Here is a 19,201-nt window from a genome sequence, read left to right as displayed (position 1 = left end):
TCTATTTTTTTCATCATTATCCAAAAATAGCATCTGAGTCAAAATCACATCACAATAATACTCGAGAATTCAGTACTTCAGTAGAGTGTAGCCTCTCATTTGCCCGTTCTATATTTCATTTGTGCAAGTTTTAAAGAAAGGGGCCACAGAATGCCGGCTTTAGAAGGTAAAACTGGTAGAATTTTGTAACTTGAGTTATTTATTTATTTGTGCATAATTGTGTGGTCCCATTGAATATATTTTGGCGTGTTGTTGTACTTTTATTTAAACTAATTAAGTTGGTGTGTTACTGTTATAGAGTTTATATCATAAGTGACATAACCTTGTTCATTGAATGAGTGGTGTGCTATATAAACTTTAAAGATTCTATCGCCTTTAATCGGCCTTATCCTGAACTTGAAGTAACGTAAGTCGCCTCTCTTCTCGTGTGTGTCAGAGTGTGCGCTCGTTGTGTACAAAGACAAGTCAATCAATGGGAGATGAAAGAAGTCACCGCCGCTGACATTGTAGGCAATGTCCTCTGGTTGGTTCAGATGAGGCATACAGGAAAGGTGGTGCAGCTGGGATGGTGATAAGACCGTTTTGGGAACCACTTGATGAAAGTGCGCGCTTGTGTGCAAGACAAGTGAATGGAGGTGGAATGAAAAGGGAATCGATGCAATGCATGTGTCGACTGAATAAAGCTCTGCTATACAAATTGAACGGTGGTTCCCTGCTTCACGATAATGCCGAAAAGGTGTTCCAGTGGTTGCATTAGATACGGTAGTTTAAAGAAGTGTTTGGTATATTAGGAAGCTCCATGATCCAGCGACGATAGTCTTTCTCACCTGACACTCAATATTCACTATTTTTTTTTACACCAGACTACTACATGTATGGTAGTGGATCGTATTACCGAACACTTTTCATGAATTCAATCATATCAAACACATTATTCTCATAAAATTCACCAAACTTTCACCATAAATACACAATTACCTACAAAATATAAATGTGTAAAAATTTTGCCTAAATCGTTTTTCCTTTTTACGATATTAGCTTCCAATCGGACCCCTCTTCGCATGTGAAATATTTTGGTCACTTGAAAAAGGTATCGTATTACCGAACGTGTGTTTTCTACGGGAAAAGTTAAGAAAACAACAAAATCACTGATGAGCTATTTTGACCATATTTTATTATTTTTAGAATATTAAAACTTTGAAAATGTGTTTTTTACAATTTTTCATCATCTTTCTATTCAAGTTCTCTTTGGAAGGATGTTGCAAAATTTTGAGCGTATGAAATTATTTTCTGACGCGTATGATGCGCGCGTTCGGTAATACAAGGCCGGTCGGTAATACAATCACTCACTATATATTTCCAAACCTTAATAAGGCTTGACTTAACCCAGTAAGTCAGAGCTATGAAAATAATAGTACTTAGCAGGATTTCTCAATTTTCTTGCTTGAATTTATTGAGTCGAAGTCGATTGTTATAATTCCAGTTTCATGGGCGCATCCATGTTGTTCTGTTTGCATTGTTTGCTCTGTTAGTTGCTCCACTGCAGAATTGCTGCGATTCCAATCAGTTACTTTGCTCTATATTTCTGTAAATCCTAGATTGGTTTGAGAATTGTTGAGTATTACTTTTTTTAAACTTATTTATACTCATTTGAAAGATTATGATTCTTCTAAAATAATTTGATGATTCCTTTCCTTGATTATACAATTGAACATCGATTACAATTTCGTCTTTTTTTTCCTCTCCTTCCAAATATCTCACTATTATTTGTCATGATCTCTGATTTAAATTGGACATCTCGCTTCCTGGAAACAACCCAGATGTTATGTTTCAATTGAAGGTAAGAAATAGTCCTGACGTAGATGTTTACTCTATGTTTATATGTTCCAACAATCAATAGATTAAAATCAGAATCTTTAGATATTGTCTCTCAAGTTGACAGGCCAATTCTCACAGTCATTAACACTTATTGCAAAATATACTAACCTTGCACATCCAGTGTACTGTAGTGTAGATTATGATTTTGTTCTATTCACTTGCATGTATAAACCAAAATTGCATATGCTGGTAATGGTAATTGCCTCCTGAATGACAAATAAATCATGATTATAGAATTGTGTTTGTGTCAATGGACAAAGTTTAAATTCTTGTGTTTTGTCAACTTTTGTAACTTGCTCTCAATCTCATCACCATATGTTCAGGTCTACTTCTGCTTATCAATTACCTTTTTTCTTCAAGTTTTTTTTCAAAAGATGAATTTTTTAAAGTATCAATATTTTGTTTATATATTTGTTAAATTAATAATAAATAAAATATATTTCAAATTATTTGTAAAACTTCCATAACCATTAGATTTTACTAAGAATTCAATGTATTACATTTAAAGTTCATATCATACTTGTAAATTTCAGAAGTGATCTTAAAGATAAAGTGTGTCTTAAAGTTTTAAAAGGCTCAATAATGAAAGTTACAAGAAGTGAACTATTGTCTAACATAAGAGATCTTTTTTTCTCTCATGTGTTGATTCTTTTGGAAAATTTGAATTTTTCTTTGGAAGATATCAAGCTTTTTGAAGGCTTGAAGGCAGGATTTTATTGCAAGTAATTGTAAAGCTGAAATCCTCGTGGGGAATTCATCTCTGCAAATAAAATAAACTCTAGAAAAAACCCAATATCTTCATCTGTGTGACCACTGCTGCACCTCCAAACAAAACCAATTTATGATTAATATAACAATTTGTTGATACAACAAGAAATATCAAACAGGTTTCCTAAAAGAATCCAGACGTTAAAGTGTTGACATATCCCATTTTGGTTCATTTACAGTTTTCTACAAAACAACTTGAGAGGTATGCTAAGAAGGCAGAAAAGGAACAAAAAGTTCAACAGGCAAAAGTTAAAAAAGTAAGTATAAATCTTTTCTTCATAGATAACTCCTGTCTTGCCAAGATGGTCCCATTTTCAGTTTAGAAAAAAAGGATCTTTATGGTTTAAAAGAAGAAATCAGTAATTGTGCAAATAAAAATATCTAGATGTTTAATTTACAATTTTCATTAGGTTTCAATAATTGATTAATTTCTTTTTCTCCCACACCTTCTATGGAATCATTGAAAACCTAATGAGGGTTGTTTTATCCGATACTAACCATTGTCAGTCAGCCACCTATGCTTCTCAGCCAATCAAAACCATTGAAAGTTGTCATATCTAGCAACTTGTCAGAAAAAAATATGTTGATGAAATGTTCTCCATTTCTCAGCTCAATCCACAGATAGATCTCTGAATCAGTTTGAGGGGAACTCTGAGATGAAAATGAATTATATCTAAATAAATGAGTAATGTTCACTGAGCAAAATGTTGGAAATTTCATCAGAATTTGATAACAAATAACAAAGTTATTGAGTTTTGAAGTTTAGCAATGTTTTGTGAAAACAATTATATGCGTGTCATGAATATTCATTAGTTTGGCTGATGATGTCATTCCCACTTTCCATTTTCTTATGTTATTACATAAACTCATGATTATTTCATATTTTCATATGTTTCCATTCTGATAAGTTGCAGCAATGAATATACATACATATACATGATTTCATATAATAAAATGTGTTAGAAAAAGTGGGGATATGACATCATCATTTTGCTCATTGAATATTCATGAACACATGCATAGAACTGTTTTACCAAAATACTGCAAAAGTGCAAATCTTTAAATTTTACAACTTTGTTATTTCTTTGTTTGATTTGATCAAATTATTAGTGTTTTACTTGTGTGATTTGTCTTTATCTGTTCAAAATATTTCTTTTTTCAGCCAGGAGCACCCTTTTAATAGATTTTGCATTTAGCTGGATTACAGGTGCATGCCACAATGCTTATTTAATGGACAAGTATTTGTGACTGTGAGCCCTTTTACAGGCCTTTGCCCTTAGCGTCCTATGTAAAAAAGAAAGAAATTGCACTATGTTTAACATAACATTTACTCTTTTAATCTCTCTGTGCATAGGCCCTTGAACAGAAGAACGTAGAAGGAGCCAGAATCTATGCAGAGAATGCCATCAGAAAGAAGAATGAGGGCCTTAACTATCTCAGAATGGCATCCAGGGTGGATGCAGTATCGTCAAGGGTACAGTCAGCCATGGCAATGAAACAGGTGAGATCAAAATAAATAAATAAGTTAGAAAATAAGTAAGTTAAGTAAGTAAGTAAAGTAAGTGAGTAAGTAAGTAAATAAGTAAGTAAATTAAGTGAGTAAGTAAGTAAATAGGTAAGTAAGTAAGTAATTAAGTAAGTTAGTAAACACTGATTGATTAGAGTAGGGAAATGGTTGAACTGGGCGGTATGTCTGTACGATAGGAAGATTGGAGGGGGGGAGGTGATGATAACGATAATGTTATCTGTGATCATATAACAGTAATATTGGTGAAGTTGAAGATGATGATGAAAATGATGACAATGTTGGGTGTAGTAAGCGATGATCACAATAAAGTAGCGCACATCACAACGTCTTCGTTCGATGGGACTGTTTTGTGTCTTTTTCCCCACAATCAAGTGAGCAAATAACACTTGAGACCTCGACACCCGAATTAGAAACATCCTCCGAGAATGAAGAGAGGAGAGAGAATAACAAGTAAACCAATGAATAGAATCTAGACTTATCACAACCATACAAGAAAATCGCTGTCTGTAAAGAAAGGAAATATGATATAACTGTGATGTCTCTACTACGAAAAAACAAGGATGCTAAAATACACGTCTGACTTGGTTGAGGTACAGATGAGGAGTGATCTTTATTTACATGTTACAATGGTTTCTCACAATTGTTGGTTGAGTCATCATGGTTTCATATAGTGAGGCATAAATCTAGTGACACTAATATGTATTGACAGATATCAAAATAACTAAGTAATGAATGAAGGTGGGTTTTAGGCATTAATGGAAATTCATTACTTACATTTGATGATAACAAAGAGTTTGGGTGTATCGTTCTGTTTTACAGATAACCAAGAACATGGGCCAAGTTGTTAAAGGTCTAGATAAAGCTCTTCAATCAATGGATCTACAGAAGGTAAATATTGCATGGTGTATATTCTTTTACAATTATACTTTCATGCCTCGACCGTGAAGGGTCATGAGGTCAAAGGACAATGGTCAGTTTTAAGATATTGCATAATACAGATATATTTCTTTGTCTTAACCCTAAAGGGCCATGAGGTCAAATGTCATGTGTTAGTTTTACTTCACAGTGTTGCATAATTTTTCTTTACAGCTATTTTAAGGGTTTGGGTGACAGGTTTATACTAACCTACCCAGGAACTAATGGATGGACTTGTATTTAACTGTTAAGCTAGGTCCATTCTTGGTGGCCTGTTTTCTGCTTAGAATCTGTGGTCATTAGGTTAGAGTTCAAGAACAAAGGTCAATTTGGCAATGATGATGTAACTTGTGAACACAACGTATAGACCTGATGGACTGACTTACCTGACACTTCATTGTTTTTTTTTTTGGGGGGGGGGGATTAAGCTGTTAAGGTTTCAGGATTGTAGAATTAAAGTTCAAGGTCAGAGAGGTTTCTGAGCACACTGAAATTTGTTTCCAGATAAGGATTTTTTTTCCAGATTAGCTTTGTACTCCATTCCCATATATTGCGATCTAATAGGATTTTCATTTTATCACATGTAGTTCAGAGGTCAAAGGTCAGACATATATTCCTCAACATTTAAGGCAAATGATAGATTCTAAACACGTGTGCATTTTTACTCAAATTGATATTGGGCTAGGCCAAGCATTTGCTAGCATTTGTTGCTGTCTATTTAATTACTCTTTTTAATGGTGCTATTCTTGGACAGATTTCTGCTGTCATGGAGAAATTTGAGGGGCAATTTGAAGATCTAGACGTACACACTCAGGTAAGAATCTTAAGTCCAACTCATTTATCTTCAGTAGTTATACATTTTGAAATGGGCAAGTCTCATTTATCCGCATATAATTACATAATTTGTATTTTTTGTTATGCATCAGTTCTATTTTGTTCCAAAGATCCTGCCAGGAAGATCTGTACAAGTCCATAAATTTTGTGTATAGTGTCATATTTCGTGATATATCTGATAGATGGGAAGATGGTCTCTTTTGTTACATATATTTCGGCTATCATGGAAAAACTTGAGGGGCATTATGAAGATCTAGGTAGGATTATTCCTTGAATGCTTTAGTGCCTATATGGCGGCTCAGCTGCAGCTGGGGTAATAATATCAGGGAATAATTTTCCTGGTATTGAATCGTAATTTGCTCCACGTTTTTTGAAAGACTGCTATGCATTAAGTCTTTTATATAGCATATTTTTACCTAGGACTGTACATTACTTAGTTGAGAGCTATTCTCTGATGACCAAAAATGCTATTCAAATTTGTAAAGCAAAATTATTCCCTGAATATTATACCAAGTGTCAAGCTCAGTAGAGTATATGCATATAGTAACTGCACTATATAAATGGACATATTCTAATTATATATTGATCTTGACTCCCTCTTTCCCCCTAGTTCACCTTCCATCATATATCAATAGCTTGAATTTTCCTCATTCATTTTTTGATAACTTTGATATTTTTACAATGTAATCTGGATATTCCAGCACTGAGCAGCCTGATTGAAAGCTCTACACCCTTTTTTCATTTGTCCTTCCATTGTGTATTGGTTGTGAATTTCAAATGAAATTGACCATTAAAGTCAGTCCTTCTTGTGATTTCATGGGATGTACTTTACAATCGCAGACACCAGAAATTGACATCAGGTGGGCGTTTCATAAAGCTCTTTGTAAGTTAAGAGCGACTTAAGAACGACTGATGAACTTTTCTTACGCACTTAACCAATGAACATTTTGGTCTATACCATTTACCACAAGAAGGATCACCAGTCGTTCTCAAAGTCACTCTTAACCCTTATTAAACTGGGATTACCGTGCCGCTCGCTGACTTTTTACTTTCAAGTCTTGCGCATCTTTTGAGACCAAATTTGCGACGCCCAGGTACGCGGTTCTGAAATTGCGCAACATTTTGTAAGTACATGTCAGACCCAAAATTGCTCAAAAACGTGATTCTGTGTACAAAGTAAATGCAAATTGTGTTTTTCAACCAAAAATCATAATTTTTATTTTATGCTATTTATGATCGCAAAAGGGTCCCTGACAAAGTTCATTGGAAAAAAACAATAGAATACATAAGAAATTAATTATATTTTTGCAATTTTTTCCAGATATTTGTTAGAAATGTAATAATTGATACTCCCACCAAAAATTAGCAATCTACTAGCTATATAAATTGAGTTAAAGGCAAAAACATACACAAAAACCAAATTTAGGGCAAATTTCATACGCTTATTTGCATAATTCATTAATTGAAAAATATAAACAATTGATTTTTTGAAATTTAACCATACAGTCTTCTTGTAGTTTACATCCGGCTCTACGCGCGTGCACATTTTTGTGGCGATCGCGCGATCAGCAGCCGAGATCTGAGGGGGGTCAAATTGACCCCCCCCCCAGTATATACTGGTCTGAAATAGCCCAGTTAAGATAGGGTTAACTTACGAACAGCTTTATGAAACGGCTCCCAGGATTGAAAATTCATTTAATATACCTGTATATCCGTATATAGTTGCATCTTTCGGGATCATGCATTAACCTGCTGTATAGCGAGACAATGACTTAACCATGTGATGCAAAAAAAATCATATCTCTTGGTCATATAACTTGAAGAGGAACACCCTTTGAACAATTAATACCCCAAGACGGTCTTTAATCCTCACCCCCTCCCTCTTCTTCCTTGGTCCAGGTGATGGAGGGGTCGATGGGCGCGGCTACCACCCTGACCACGCCCCAGGACCAGGTAGATCAACTCATCCACCAGGTCGCCGAGGAGAACGGGCTGGAGATGATCTCCGACTTGAACGCCGCCCCCTTGGCCGGGAACGATCCCCTTGCAGCGTCGACCGCATCCTCATCAAGGACCATGGCGGAGGAGGACAGTCTGACCAGGAGATTGCAAGCGTTAAGAAACTAAGCAGTCTCTTTCTTTTCTGTATGGTCATCAGTGCATTGTAATTGCCATTTTTATGAATTTGCACCAAGGTCAATACGGTGGATTCACAATAGGGTGCGCCATCTATTATTTGCTGCTGACAGGCCGAAATTTGCTATGCCTTATGGGAAAATGTCAACATCTGGTTGGCGCATGCATGCAGTATGCTGCACTGGCTGATGCGGTTCGGCCGGTTTGCATAAAATTATGCTGTTTACCAGGGTGGGAGAGAAATTTTCCGCAGATTTTTTGGCGAAATCTTGACCGTTTTCGATGAATTCTTCCTCCGCTTTTGCCATATGGTTTTCATTTTTGAAGCATCACAGTCACATGGCACTGTGCGCTGCCTGTGCCTGCGCGACCCCAAAGTTAGAAATTGGCCTGTCCGCTGCAACCGATAGATGGCGCACCATATTAACAATCCACCGAATTGGAGGAGTGGATCCAGGATTCCTTAGAGGGAACAGAAAGTGGGTCAATTATGGCGCGTACCGTGAAGTCGGGTTTAATTTAAACTCTGGTCTTAAGTTGTGATGTAACTATGGACAGCCAATTGTGAAACAAATCTCTAACAGCACAGGTTCAATTTAACAGCTCATTTAACACACTCACAATAATTAATACATGCCTGTAAATGGTAGGTAAAAACAGTTTTCTTCATCTTTTATGTACAGTGAAATAGCATAGTGAATTTATGTAGCGTCAATACATTTTTTGTACAGTTTTTGGCTTTCCATAATTTTTGCCCAGAGTTAGACCATGGACTAAGTTAAACCAGACTTCAGAATACAGGCCAATATGTGTAGAATTTTCTGACAAGTGTAAAAGAGTAGTTCTTAATTCCCAAATGTCAAAATTACTCAAACAGAAAATGTGACATATTAAATTAAAAGAGGAAAGGAGTTATGACTTCGAATAAGGGAAGATAGTTCTCTATATGAGGGGCGTGAAAATGCTACTTTGGGAATACAGAGGGGGTAATGTGTATCATCTGATTCCCAATCCGCACCTGGACAACAATGGTTGAAGAAAGCTTCTAAGGAGATTGCAATTCAAGTTTTTCCACTTATTCTGGTTGTTTGGTAATTGTAGCATTCCATAACTGATTGATCTTGCATCCACCCCTCAATCTTCCTTTTTATCCTCATGTATTAGTTTAATCTCTGGATCTATCCCTTATCACTTTGCTTAATCTCAACTTTCATTTGGCCTGTGTGCCTTGCCATTTACCAGTCATTTGCAAGATTGTGCATAACTTTGCCATGTTTGTGAAACTGTCCCCTACTCTTTCTTTCTCACTCCAACATAATCTATTCTATTCTTCAACTGTTACATTCTGTCTTCCCGTTGCTTTACTATTTTTTCTCTGAATCGTAAATATGTGTATAGTCAACAGATCATGTGATATTTATATACTTCACCTATATGTAGGTATTATTAATAAATGTGTAAATAAGAACCTTACTTTGTTATGATAATTGTAGATTTTTGGTCAGCATAGGTCAGGGTTCCCAGCTTTTCAAGAAACCAAAATTCCCTGATTTTTCCCTGATGAAGTTTTAAAATTCCCTGATAATTATTTAAACCCAATCCCAGTTTCGCATGTTTTCTAGGTTGTTGCAGTGAATTACACGTATTTTCGGTATAAAAACAATAATGTAAAAGTAATTATTACCACCATAACCAGTCATTCAATGGATGTTGTTTTGATATGCAACAAAATATAACAGAGTTTGACTGACTACCATGCGCTTTCGACTTTTGGGCTGATCAAAATTCCCCGATTTTTTCCCTTTGAGGATTTTTTTTATCAAATTCCCTGATTTTTCCCTGACTGGAAAAAAGTTATATAATTCTTCCTGATTTCCCTGATGGGCTGGGATCCCTGATATAGGTAGCTGCTTCAGCTCAATGCTTAAGAGGGTTTATCAGTTTTGATTCAGACTATTACAATCCTAAACTAGACAGTTTGTTGTTATCGCCGGTTTCAACTTTTAAAACACTTCATTTGCCTGACATTTCATTGAAAGGTTCCTTAAATCTTTGATGAATTGGTTTGGCTTAGATGCTGCATATAGGCCTACTCTAATTTTTATGTTCGAGAGTAGCTCCTTTGATATTTTTTACTTTGAAAATTGAAAGCACCGGTCCAACAATTAATTTCCACATTTCTCTTTTCATGTTTGAAAGATTTGGCCCATATCTTTTTAAAGACGTATTTATGATTGTGTTTCGTATTATTATCGGTGTAGTAGTAAGATAAGGCAATTTTGTATGGACATATCCATGGTAGGATGGAGAATTAAAAGACTGAAAGAAAAACAAATCAGACCTTGTTTCTGAAATAAAGTGTTGTCGGTCACAAATTTATCAACAAAAAAAAATGCATTTAATATACTTCTAACCCTAACCTTCTATGAAGTATACATATCCTGTAATTTTTCTTTCAATGTTCTGTTAAGGTGACAGAAATTTGTGATAACTCTAGCATGTAAATAGATTTAATAGTGATTATGTATGAATAAGAAATTTTGTTATTCGAGTACCAATTATATTGATATGTATATCATATTTCATTGATATTATTCATATATGAGGGGGTTTTTTTTATCATAAATGACTTTCAGATATTTGGACCTTGTATATGTTTTGTTACAGAAACATTTGATTTCTTCTTGATATGTCTCAGTTCACCTAAAAATTAGACACTAAAACTAATCTTAAAATGTAGAATTATGCAGTACAGTGTAAGTGAATAAACATTTTGTTATAATGAAATGATGGATTCTTGATTAACATGAGAGTGTATACGAATCATTGGGATACAAATACAAATCACATTCGTTTTATCATTCACTTAATTTCCCTGAGCCTCTAGGATCAGTTATTTTTCAAATGAGATTTATATTCTGAAGAACTTATATCTGAAAGTATAGTTAATTTTTATCATATTCGTGCATTTGTTTGAAATAAATAAATACAATTAATCTTAAAATTGCAGTGTATAGTTTTTGTTTGTAATCAAATATTATTATCATATTTCATATACTACTTCCTTACAAAGGTTTTTAGTATATCTTTGGGGACATTGCAAGAAATTTGTCAGTAATTGCAATCAAATAATAGATCTTTAAATCAAACCAACGTCTTGCACAATTATTTGCTGGTACATGGTCAGTGTTGACTTTTGTCGGGTTTTAGCTGAGCAATATCACTAAAAGCCTTGTAAAAAAAATCACCTAATTGAATCACAAAATGTTGAAAAATGAAAAGTTAACAATTTTTATTGAACCTTTTTTTTTATAATAAAACGTATTATCTTTGAAATATAATGATAATTTTCTTGAGAAATAGCTTCAAACTTTATATATGGTACTAAAACTTCTTAAAATCACGAACATTTGCCTTATTCACTGAATTTATTTATTTTTTTGCTCTGGGTTTAAAACCCACAAAAATTAAAAAATTAGCTGATATGCATCAACAAATGGCCACACTACTAGATACAGGCTTGCTTGCTAGTAAGTGAAAGTAGAAATTGATTAATTTAATAAATCTAATTAAGTATTACACAGTTGTAATTTGACATAAGTTTCCTGCAACACCTTCTCGTCTTGGGTTTTTTTGGCAACCCTCCTCCATTTGAAGAAGAGAGAATATTAATGATAAATGTGCAAATAATTATTGTTCATTTTCCTGAGGGTATTTTTACATTTAAATATTTGCTTAGCTGGATGCGTACAGTACCCCTTGTTACCCAGGGCGCATTTGTACTATGACTCCTCTCGAATTTTGCTCACTTATGCTTTACCAAATCTACCAAATATCCATTTTGCCTTCATCGCACACAACTTTGGTAGTTCTGTAAATTGTATGGCGCCCTCTAGATTTATAAAATGATGAATGATTGTGACAATATCTTCTGCAGTAAATGATTGATGGGGGGGGGGGGGGGGCAAGCTGTCTGGGAATAAGTGAACAATAGTTTCTGACTAGTACATACATATCCATGAAGAAGACCAGTAAGCACAAGAATCTTGGTTTTTACATTTTCGAGCTAGATATGCCATATATTTCTTAAAGGTCCACCCCAGTAAAAATGTTGATTTGAATAAATAGAGAAAAATCAAACTAGCTAGCTAGCATAACGCTGAAAATTTCATCAAAGTGGATGTAAAATAAGAAAGTTATGGCATTTTAAAGTTTCGCTTATTTTGCACAAAACAGTGATATGCACAATTCAGTGTCATGCAAATGAATCAGTCGATGATGTCCGTCACTCACTATTTCTTTTGTTTCTTTATTGTTTGAATTATACAATATAGTATCAAAACAATGCTAATTCTATATGTTCAGGGAGGAAATGATCTTTGTTTAACTTGACAATGAGGAGAAAATATTTCATATTTCATATAATGAAATAACAAAAGAAAAAGTGAGTGGATGACGACATCAGTCTCTTCATTTGCGTACCGACCAGGATGTGCATATAACTGTTTTGTGAAATTAACCGAAACTTTAAAATGTTATAACTTTCTTATTTTACATCCGATTTTGATGACATTTTCAGACGAATGTCATAGGCGGATCCAGGAGGGGCCCGCCCCCCCCCCCCTATTGGCGGAGCGAAAAAAGAAAGAAGGGGAAAGAAAGAAAGAAAAAGAAGAGAAAGGAGAGGAGAAAAAAGAAGGGGAAACATAAGAGGAGGAAGGCGAGTGATCAGTATCAGATTCGAGGTCGAAATCTAAAACACGCGAACGCTTGTTTATTCAGATACGCAGCTTGTTCTCTATTTCAATCATTATGAGCCTATATATACAGTTTCAGATCAGAATATCAAAAAAATCTATGCTCACCCTTTGCGCTCGCATTATTAATGTAGGAAGATACCAAGTTATACCCATTTTTTGTTCATGATTTACAAAACATGAAGATAGTGTCCCGTTTTAAGGTTTGAAATCTCATTTTTATCCGCTCGCGCTTCGCGCTCGCATCAATTGTTTGGTTATATACTTATACCGTTCATGATTACAAAAAGTGCATAGAACGTTAATTTTTTTAGGCCGGTACGTCAAAAAATTTTCAGCTTGCGCTTCGCGCTCGCATAATTTAATCATTGAAATATGTATCGACTTAATGGCTAACTGCAAATCGTCCTTAACAGGTCCCTTTTCGACAAGGCCAGAACGCATTATATAAAATTTCTGCTCGCACTTCGCGCTCGCAGTAATTATCTAGTTACATACGCATCTTCATCAGGTTTACAAACATTGCCCAGAATGTTCAACTGAATTTTCAGGACAAAATACATGAAATTTCAAAATTGTTTAGCTCGCACTCGCGCTCACACTATTTTAATAGGGCTTATGAAATTATTACACATTTATGTTGTTATAAGAATAAAGCTAAGAAATTACTGTTAGGACATGGGCGTTTCGCCCCCCCCCCCCAAAAAAAAAATAATAATAATAATAATAAAAGAAGAAAAAATTTCACGATCACGAAAAAAAAAGAGAAAAGGAAAGGGAAAAGGGCGAAATATAATATCATTTTCCAAATATTATGTTAAAATCTATCACGAACTTGGATTTTTGTAATAAAAATGTCAAAATGTTTGCTCGCTCGCTTCGCTCGCTCGTAACTTCTTATTAATTTTACGCGATACGCCATTTCGAGCCCCCTCAAATTTTTTGGCTCATTACGCCACTGGGACAACCCCTTCAAAGAAACAAACAAAAATCAACTTTGAGCGGCCGTTCGGGGAAATTATTGGTGAAAAAAAATTCGGGCCCCCCCTATTGGCGGAGGCTGGATCCGCCCCCGAGTTTTATGCTTGTTGGATTTTTCTCTTTTTATTTAATCAAACTTTTGTTGGAGTGGACTTGTCCTTAAAAGTATAGTGTATTCTCACCAATGTTCGGCATAATACACAATGTATTGAAAGAGTGATATTAAGTGTATTAAAAAGAGAGAAACTAACCAACTCGTCACATCTTTTCAAACATGTTCAGTCAAATTACATGGATATAGTTAAAGGAGATAATTTGGCATGTGATCTTTAAGTTCAGATAATCAGATAGATAAGAATTAATTGAAAATATGAACTTGATAATGCTCAATCAACAATATTGAAAGTAGTTTGCATGTGTCATAAATATATGTAAATAGATTTTGATATAAAATCAGTCTAACAAGATTTTTTATATGCTATCAATAAAACAAAAAGATAAAACACGGTAATGATTTCTTGCTTTAACATTCCCTTTATTGCCTTGTATTGTGAATTACTATGGGTTTTGAGTTCTTCTCTGTTATTTATTATTCTTTTTTATCCCCATATTTTGATTAAATTTTCTTCAAATCATATTATTGTTATCGGACTTAGTAGCTCGAGATTTGTATGGGGAACTTTACCACTCAACATATTAGCTATTGCTGTATTAGTCTTTCTTATCTTGGGCAGCTGTGTTCTGACCTTCCCCAGTTTGCTTGGTTATGACTGATTTCTTAGGTTTCCCAGTGGTTGGTGTGACCTTGATATACCAGGCGTTTTGTTGAATCTCTTCCATGTTGATCCGCCGTTTTGCAGGGGACAGGATTCTACAGATGAGGTCCTTGCATTCACCCGGGACGACCTTGCTGTTGGGGAATCCAGGAGATCTTTGCACTTGATTCAGGAGAACCTTGTGGTTGGTGTCGTCGTATGGTAGCCGTCCGTACAACATGGTGTACAGGATGACACCCATGCTCCAGATATCTCCCAACATCGGACAGTAAGGAATTCCTCTCAGGATCTCAGGAGGGGCGTATGCGTAACTTCCACAGTAGGTCTCACTGAGAATGGTTTTCCCTGGTTCTGATGGCTTCATCTTGCTGCGGGCAAAACCAAAATCCGTGATCTTCAACATATTGTGTTTGTTGAGCAGCAGGTTCTCGCACTTCAGGTCTCTATGGACAACGCCCAAGTTGTGACAATATTCCATGCCCTCAACCAGTTGGTGAAACCACATTCCTGTCTGTTCCTCTGGGCACGCACCGTTGGCCTTGATGTAGTCCAGCAAGTCTCCATTATCCGCAAGCTCCATAATCAAATAGACGCGACTGGTAGTCTCGATAGACTGCAGGAAGCATATCAAGTTCGGATGTTTCAAAAGCTTGACAACCTGTATCTCTCGCGGTAAGAATTTGACGAGGTAGTCTTCAGGAGCTTTTCGTTTGGACACCACCTTGATCGCTACTTTGCACTTGTGTTTATTGGAAAATGCACACTTTACGGCGGCATATGATCCATGACCGACGGTCTCGTGAACTGTAAAGCCATGAGACTCTAAAACAGACTGCCCTTTGTCTTTGCCATCAAGTTTGCTCGAGTTCTTTTCACTTGCCATAACAGGAAACCTTTTTAAGAGAAGTATTCTACAAAGGAATTAGCTTGAGTCTTTCCATCTTTTTCGTTTTTCTACCCTATGTTACATGACTGACAAAATTTTATAACCTTCTTCACATGGCAAGTATTTTGATGTGTGACCGCGCTTATAATCGCATTTGAGGTAGAATAATAATGTATTCACTGTACCTGTCAAGAAACACTGGCGTTTCTATGCATATGCCACTTACTTTTCATGCGCGCGCAAGATTTATTGTTGATGCGTTTTACGTCGGTGCAGCAAATACAATAGATTCGCGCATCCAGGGGACTGTTTCATCAACATTTTTGTCCGACAAAGTTGTCAGATCTGACATCTTTTCTTGATTCTGATTGGCTGAAAAGCACTGCTCCCCGGTAACTGTCGGATAAAATGTCCGGCAAGTTCTTTCATGGAAACGCTCCCTTGATACCACTATTGCATGTCATGTTAAAAATTGGGAGGGGGGGTGAGGGTTAAGGATTTTTACAAACAAATTCGTCGCCTCATATTATGTAAGCGATTTTCTCTATTCTCGCCGTGTCTCAAAGGACAAGTCCACCCCGACAAAAATTTGATTTGAATAAAAATAGAAAAAACCAACAATCATAACACTGAAAATTTCATCAAAATCGGATGTAAAATAAGAAAGTTATGACATTTAAAGTTTAGCTTAATTTCACACAACAGTTATATGCACATCCTGGCCAGTATGCAAATGAGGGGACTGATAACATCACGCACTCACTATTTCTTTTGTATTTTATTATCTGAAATATGAAATATTCTGATTTTCTCACCCATGTCATTTGAAATTGAGTTTTATTCCTCTCTGAACTTGTGGAATTAACATTGTTTAACATTATGTACTTCAGTCAAGTTTTACATTATTGTCAATTCTGCATAAATTGATATATTGTATAATTAAAACAATAAAAAACAAAAGAAATAGTGAGTAATGGACATCATAGCCTCTCGCATTTGCATATCACTGAGTTGTGCATATAACTGTTTTGAGAAAAATATGAGAAACTTTAAAATGTCATAACTTTCTTATTTTACATCTGATTTTGATGAATTTTTCAGCGTTATGCTTGTTAGATTTTTCTCGATTTATTCAAATCAACATCTTTCTGGGATGGACTTGACCTTTAAAAGACTTCTTAAATGCAGTCCCGACATTTTCCACTCTCCAAAATCTTTCATTTTGAGACTTTTTATTCAAGACATCTCCACTTCATCTCTTTCTTTCCCTGCCCCCCCCCCCCCCCTCTTTCTCCCTCTCTTTGTTAGGAGATGTCCATGATCAGAGCTTCGGATGGATTAATATTTTTCTTAGTCTCTGACACCCCATGTAACATATTTTCAATTGTAACAGGTTTGCGTCGCCAACGAAACATTATGTCCAGTCATACTGAAATATATAACCACGGAGCAAGCTCTATAAAATAACCAACCGTTTATTTTTCTCGTATAAAGGATTATAACTTCATCAAAAAATATATATTTGGGTCTTGTCGAGTTTTTTTTTCAAACCTTATTTCTTGCCTTCACAAAAACACGCACAATCATCACGATGATTAATTCAAAAAGAGATCTAGATGAATAAATATCACTTATTTCGGCCTAGCTTATAGCCATGCAATTGAGCTGAAGATGTTGCATGAAAACCACATAGTCCGGATAATCTTATCAATTTATAGAAAATTCTTGATGGACAGGTAATTACTTATTTTGAAGCTCTTCTAATCTCACACGCAGGCTTCACATGATTGATTTGTAAATTGGCAGTGAGAAAAGGAGAGAAGGAAGAAGTGAAAGAGAGAGGAGAAGAGAGATGGGGTTAGGGAAATAGAGAGGGGGAAGAAAGAGAGAGGGGGAGTGAGAATATAACAGGACTTTTCTCGAGAAATTGTCAGTAATGATAATGACGATATCTGTTGTGATTGTAATATTGAAAAAGTAGAAGGAGAAGAATGCGATGAAGAAGGATGCAGATGATAGTATTCGCTATAATTTATGATGGTGATGATGTTCTTGCTGGAAACAGTGATGTTGTTAATAAACTAAAATATAACAACAACAACGACAATAAGAATGGAAACAAGCAGGTCAGCTCAGTCGGCATGCAGGGTCCAGGCATAATTTCAAATTAATTAGCACCTAGTAATTAGATGAACTGAAGGCATTCACACACATCGACTAAAAGAATGTTTACACTGTAAACATGTCTAATTACCACCCCCATTCGTTTCATTCTTCCCTGATGTATCATGGATGTATTATTAGACATAAAGATTTTTTTTGCGCGCGGGGAGAGATTGTCAAGCAATAAACTTAACTGCATCTTAGGTTTAAAAAATGTAGGCCGGGTGATGTTGAGTTCGTGAAGAGACAAGCCGTATCTTCGGTGATAAGAGAGAACAATTACATAATTGAAAAAAAAACTGTATCACAAAATATGAGACAGAAGTCCTTCACCTCCCCCTCACACACATAAACAATTAGATTATTTTTTTTAAAGTGATTTGTCAAATTGCCCGTTTCATATAATTTACCACATGCAGGAAGAAAATGAAGACTATTCAAATTTCACAAACCTTATTCTTTTTTAAGTAAGACCAAATGCTATATAAAAAATAATTTATCATCATAACACATTCTTCTCCTGGTTGTGGAATAGCCTTACATTTTTCATCAAAAATGTTCCTTTTATTAACATTTTCAGTCAATGCTAAAGTTCATTTGGTCAATTCCATATCATGACATTATAATTCATTTATATTCATAGCGCATAGCGGCGTGCTATTTTGTCGTCTTTTGCATAACATGTAATTTAAATTGATCTATAATCAGTGGCGGATCGGGGGGAGGGGGCAAATCCGGCACGTGTCCCACCCCCTTTATGTAGAGCAGTAATATTTTTTGCGTAGAAAATATCGTGCATATACGCAAGTGAATACCCTTTTTATGTTTTTTTATTTATTTATTTATTTTTTAGATTTCTGGACATGTCAAACATTTTCTGAACAAAAATGCCCCTGGAAAATCCTGGATCCGCCCCCAATTTACAATCTGCAAGTTGATATGAAAACAAATTATATTTCTCTTATAAAAACAATCCACTCAAATAACAATGATAAGTACATTTATCCCGTCAGAGGGACAATCATAGATTGTATTAAAAATTGAAGAGTTTGTTGCAATAATGAGACAAAGTTTGCCCTTTGAAAAATTGAATCTAGTCCTTTTCCATTTGACAGAAATCTACAAAGTCATTTTGTACCAGACACCGTTCATCTCTGACAATCTATCTTTTTAATCTGAGGAGCTTTAAAATCGATCAACTTTAGACAATTGTAAATTGCTAGGCTTGGAAACAGGCAACGCAAAATGCTTAACACTGTAAAAAAATATATTGAGTAAAATTTTAAACAGGACGAGGGTAATTATGTGTCCAACCAATTTGGGGCAGTATTTTACCCAATGCGGGAAGCATATCGTCAGTAAGGTTAAAAAACAAGCAGCAATTACGTTAGAATGGGCAAAATTTTCATCACACTGGATAAATAAAAATGCCCAAAAGAAATGCCCAATGTTGGTTGGACACATAACTACCCCGATGGAGCATTTTTACCCGATATTTTTTAAAGGGAAGCATAATATTAATATATTTTGAAGATGAGTTCTTCTTTTCACGTTCTTGTCAACACGACAATTTGAGATC

The 19,201-nt window shown here is 35.3% G+C and overlaps 2 protein-coding genes across 2 annotated transcripts; one reads left to right on the top strand and one right to left on the bottom strand.

Moving 5' to 3' along the window:
* The first annotated feature begins 12 nt into the window (after positions 1–12).
* On the top strand, positions 13–11,063 carry LOC129254088 (charged multivesicular body protein 1a-like). Its single transcript, XM_064095032.1, has 7 exons — positions 13–166; positions 1,821–1,840; positions 2,826–2,903; positions 4,001–4,147; positions 4,994–5,062; positions 5,844–5,903; positions 7,823–11,063. Exons 1-7 carry the CDS (start codon positions 151–153, stop codon positions 8,048–8,050), a joined length of 618 nt encoding a protein of 205 aa, XP_063951102.1. The 5' UTR covers positions 13–150; the 3' UTR covers positions 8,051–11,063.
* Positions 11,064–14,508: 3,445 nt separating this feature from the next.
* On the bottom strand, positions 14,509–15,456 carry LOC129278288 (testis-specific serine/threonine-protein kinase 4-like). Its single transcript, XM_054914493.2, has one exon. The coding sequence runs from the start codon at positions 15,454–15,456 to the stop codon at positions 14,509–14,511; it is 948 nt and encodes a 315-aa protein (XP_054770468.2).
* Positions 15,457–19,201: the final 3,745 nt, after the last annotated feature.

This window comes from Lytechinus pictus, chromosome 2 (assembly GCF_037042905.1).
Source record: "Lytechinus pictus isolate F3 Inbred chromosome 2, Lp3.0, whole genome shotgun sequence".
NCBI lineage: Eukaryota > Metazoa > Echinodermata > Echinoidea > Temnopleuroida > Toxopneustidae > Lytechinus > Lytechinus pictus.
This window is presented reverse-complemented; position numbering and strand designations above follow the sequence as displayed.

Excerpts from the sequence above, each read along its gene's own strand:
- LOC129278288 (XM_054914493.2), bottom strand. The coding sequence starts at position 15,456 with ATGGCAAGTGAAAAGAACTCGAGCAAACTTGATGGCAAAGACAAAGGG.
- LOC129254088 (XM_064095032.1), top strand. Across the intron at positions 4,148-4,993 it reads CAGCCATGGCAATGAAACAG|ATAACCAAGAACATGGGCCA; the intron begins GTGAGATCAAAA and ends TCTGTTTTACAG. Across the intron at positions 5,063-5,843 it reads AATCAATGGATCTACAGAAG|ATTTCTGCTGTCATGGAGAA; the intron begins GTAAATATTGCA and ends ATTCTTGGACAG.